This window comes from Suricata suricatta, chromosome 1 (genome assembly GCF_006229205.1).
Source record: "Suricata suricatta isolate VVHF042 chromosome 1, meerkat_22Aug2017_6uvM2_HiC, whole genome shotgun sequence".
In the NCBI taxonomy this organism is placed as follows: Eukaryota; Metazoa; Chordata; class Mammalia; order Carnivora; family Herpestidae; genus Suricata; species Suricata suricatta.
Window position 1 is genome coordinate 190547634 of NC_043700.1, and position 1830 is coordinate 190549463.

The following is a 1830-nucleotide window of genomic DNA, read 5'->3' on the forward strand; positions in this document are numbered from 1 at the left end:
GAGTGGCACTGGGCACCACGCCCCTACTCGGCCACCCGCAGCAGAGCGCCCCGTACCTGAGACACAGCGCCAAAGCCGGGAGGCTGCGCCGCGCCACCCTCACGCACCGAGCCGCCATGACTGCCGCCGCCGCCCCCGTCACTGCGCACGCACCAGGCATGCGCAGACGCCGCTGGCCCGCCCCCTCGTAGCCTGGCCATTCGCGTAGAAGCTATGCCTGCTTCCCCGCCCAACTATTTCCCTTCAGCCAGTCCGTAACCGTTTCTCTTCTGATGGACATAAAATATCAACCAATAATTGTGGGTCATTGCTGAGCACTTCCCTCACTTCTCCGCTTCCCCTCTCGGTGGGCGGGGTCTTAGGCTTTCCGGAGCTGCAGGAGGTGAGGGGGTGAAAGGTGAAGGATCGGAGGGAGGGGAAGCTCGCTGGCGGGGCGTGGTCCAGGGCAGAACCAATGGGGAAGATGCTTCGGGGGGCGGGGCGCCGGAAGTGCGGCGCTCAAGCCCTGGAGACGTTCGTCCCGCCGGTCCTTCCGCGCTTCCGCTGCCCTTCGCTCTGGGGGCGGGCGCGGGGGCTGCGCGGTGCGGGCCTTTTGAGCGTCGCGTGTAGGTTACACACCTGTCAATTGTAGGCGGGGGCGCAGCCTGTGCACCTGCGCGGACCTGAGGGTCGCCCGCGGTTTGCGGACTCGTGGTGGGGATGGAGGCAGGACCGGGGGCGGGCTGGCGAGGACTCCGTCTCAGTCCGGGACACCTGGTAGGGCAGGTGCGGGAACCCGTAAGGCGGATGTGACAGCGTTACCGGGTGGACGGTGGAGGATAGAGATACGCGTGTATGCGGGTTTTCTTTGCACTTTGCTATCACCTTCGCTTTTCTCGGGATAAAACAAATTATAACAATAAGAACAGCATTTAGGACTACTTTGGGGACTCAGCTAAAGCTCATAAATCCAAACATTTTCATTAATCTGACAAAGGCCGTTGGTACTTTATCTCATGCCCTGAAGCGGAGGTGCGGCTTTTCTTACACCCCTTGGCTGCTGTCCTTCCAGCCTGGGGCCCCCAGGAGCCCAGGCTCAGCTCCTGCTCCAGCGCTCCTGGCCCGCAGTCCTGTCTGCCAAGAGGGAAGGCTGAGCCTGTGGCACCTCCTCAGATGGAGGGCGGGACCTGGGGTCTCCCAGGTGGAGTGTTGCCTGCATGTCACACTTGTGAGGATCAAGCCCCTGTTCTTTGCTCCCGTTAAAAGCATTGGGAATGCTGGATGACTGTGTGCACTGTGCCCAAGCCCGTGACACCTGCAGGGAGAGGCAAACAGCCAACTTCAGCTATGGAAAGATGACCCAGTTTATTAATTAATTAAGGGGCTGGAGGGGAAAAGAAAAAGAAGTAGGACTGTTGAGGATAAAAGCTTAAAAGCATAATTAAATGGGTGTGTGGACCTTATTTGGACCATACTAGAACAATCCCAACTGTGAAAAAGACACGTATGGGGCGCCTGGGTGACTCAGTCGGTTGAGTGTCCGGCTTCGGCTCAGGTCATGATCTCACGGTTCATGGGTTCGAGTCCCACGTCAGGCTCTGTGCTGACAACAAGCTCAGAGCCTGGAGCCTGCTTCCGATTCTGTGTGTGTGTCTCTCTCTCTCTCTGACCCTCCCCTGCTTGCGCTGTTTCTCTCTCTCAAAAATAAAGAACATAAAAAATTTAAAAAATAAAAATAAAAGAGATACAAATATTCATTTCCTAGGTTCCTCAAATTCGGAAGGAATCAGATGGGCATCCTAAATAGCTTACAGTGCAGAATGAGGGAAACCAACAGAGAGTTACAGCCAC

The 1830-nt window shown here is 56.9% G+C and overlaps 1 protein-coding gene across 1 annotated transcript in view; it reads right to left on the reverse strand.

Annotated features, from left to right (window-relative positions):
• Positions 1-162, reverse strand: part of GRPEL1 (GrpE like 1, mitochondrial) — an 8041-nt gene extending 7879 nt beyond the window's left edge. The window contains exon 1 of the mRNA XM_029948960.1: positions 57-162. Coding sequence (XP_029804820.1) covers positions 57-160 — 104 coding nt within the window. The 5' untranslated portion in view covers positions 161-162. The remainder of the gene's footprint in view (positions 1-56) is intronic.
• Positions 163-1830: the final 1668 nt, after the last annotated feature.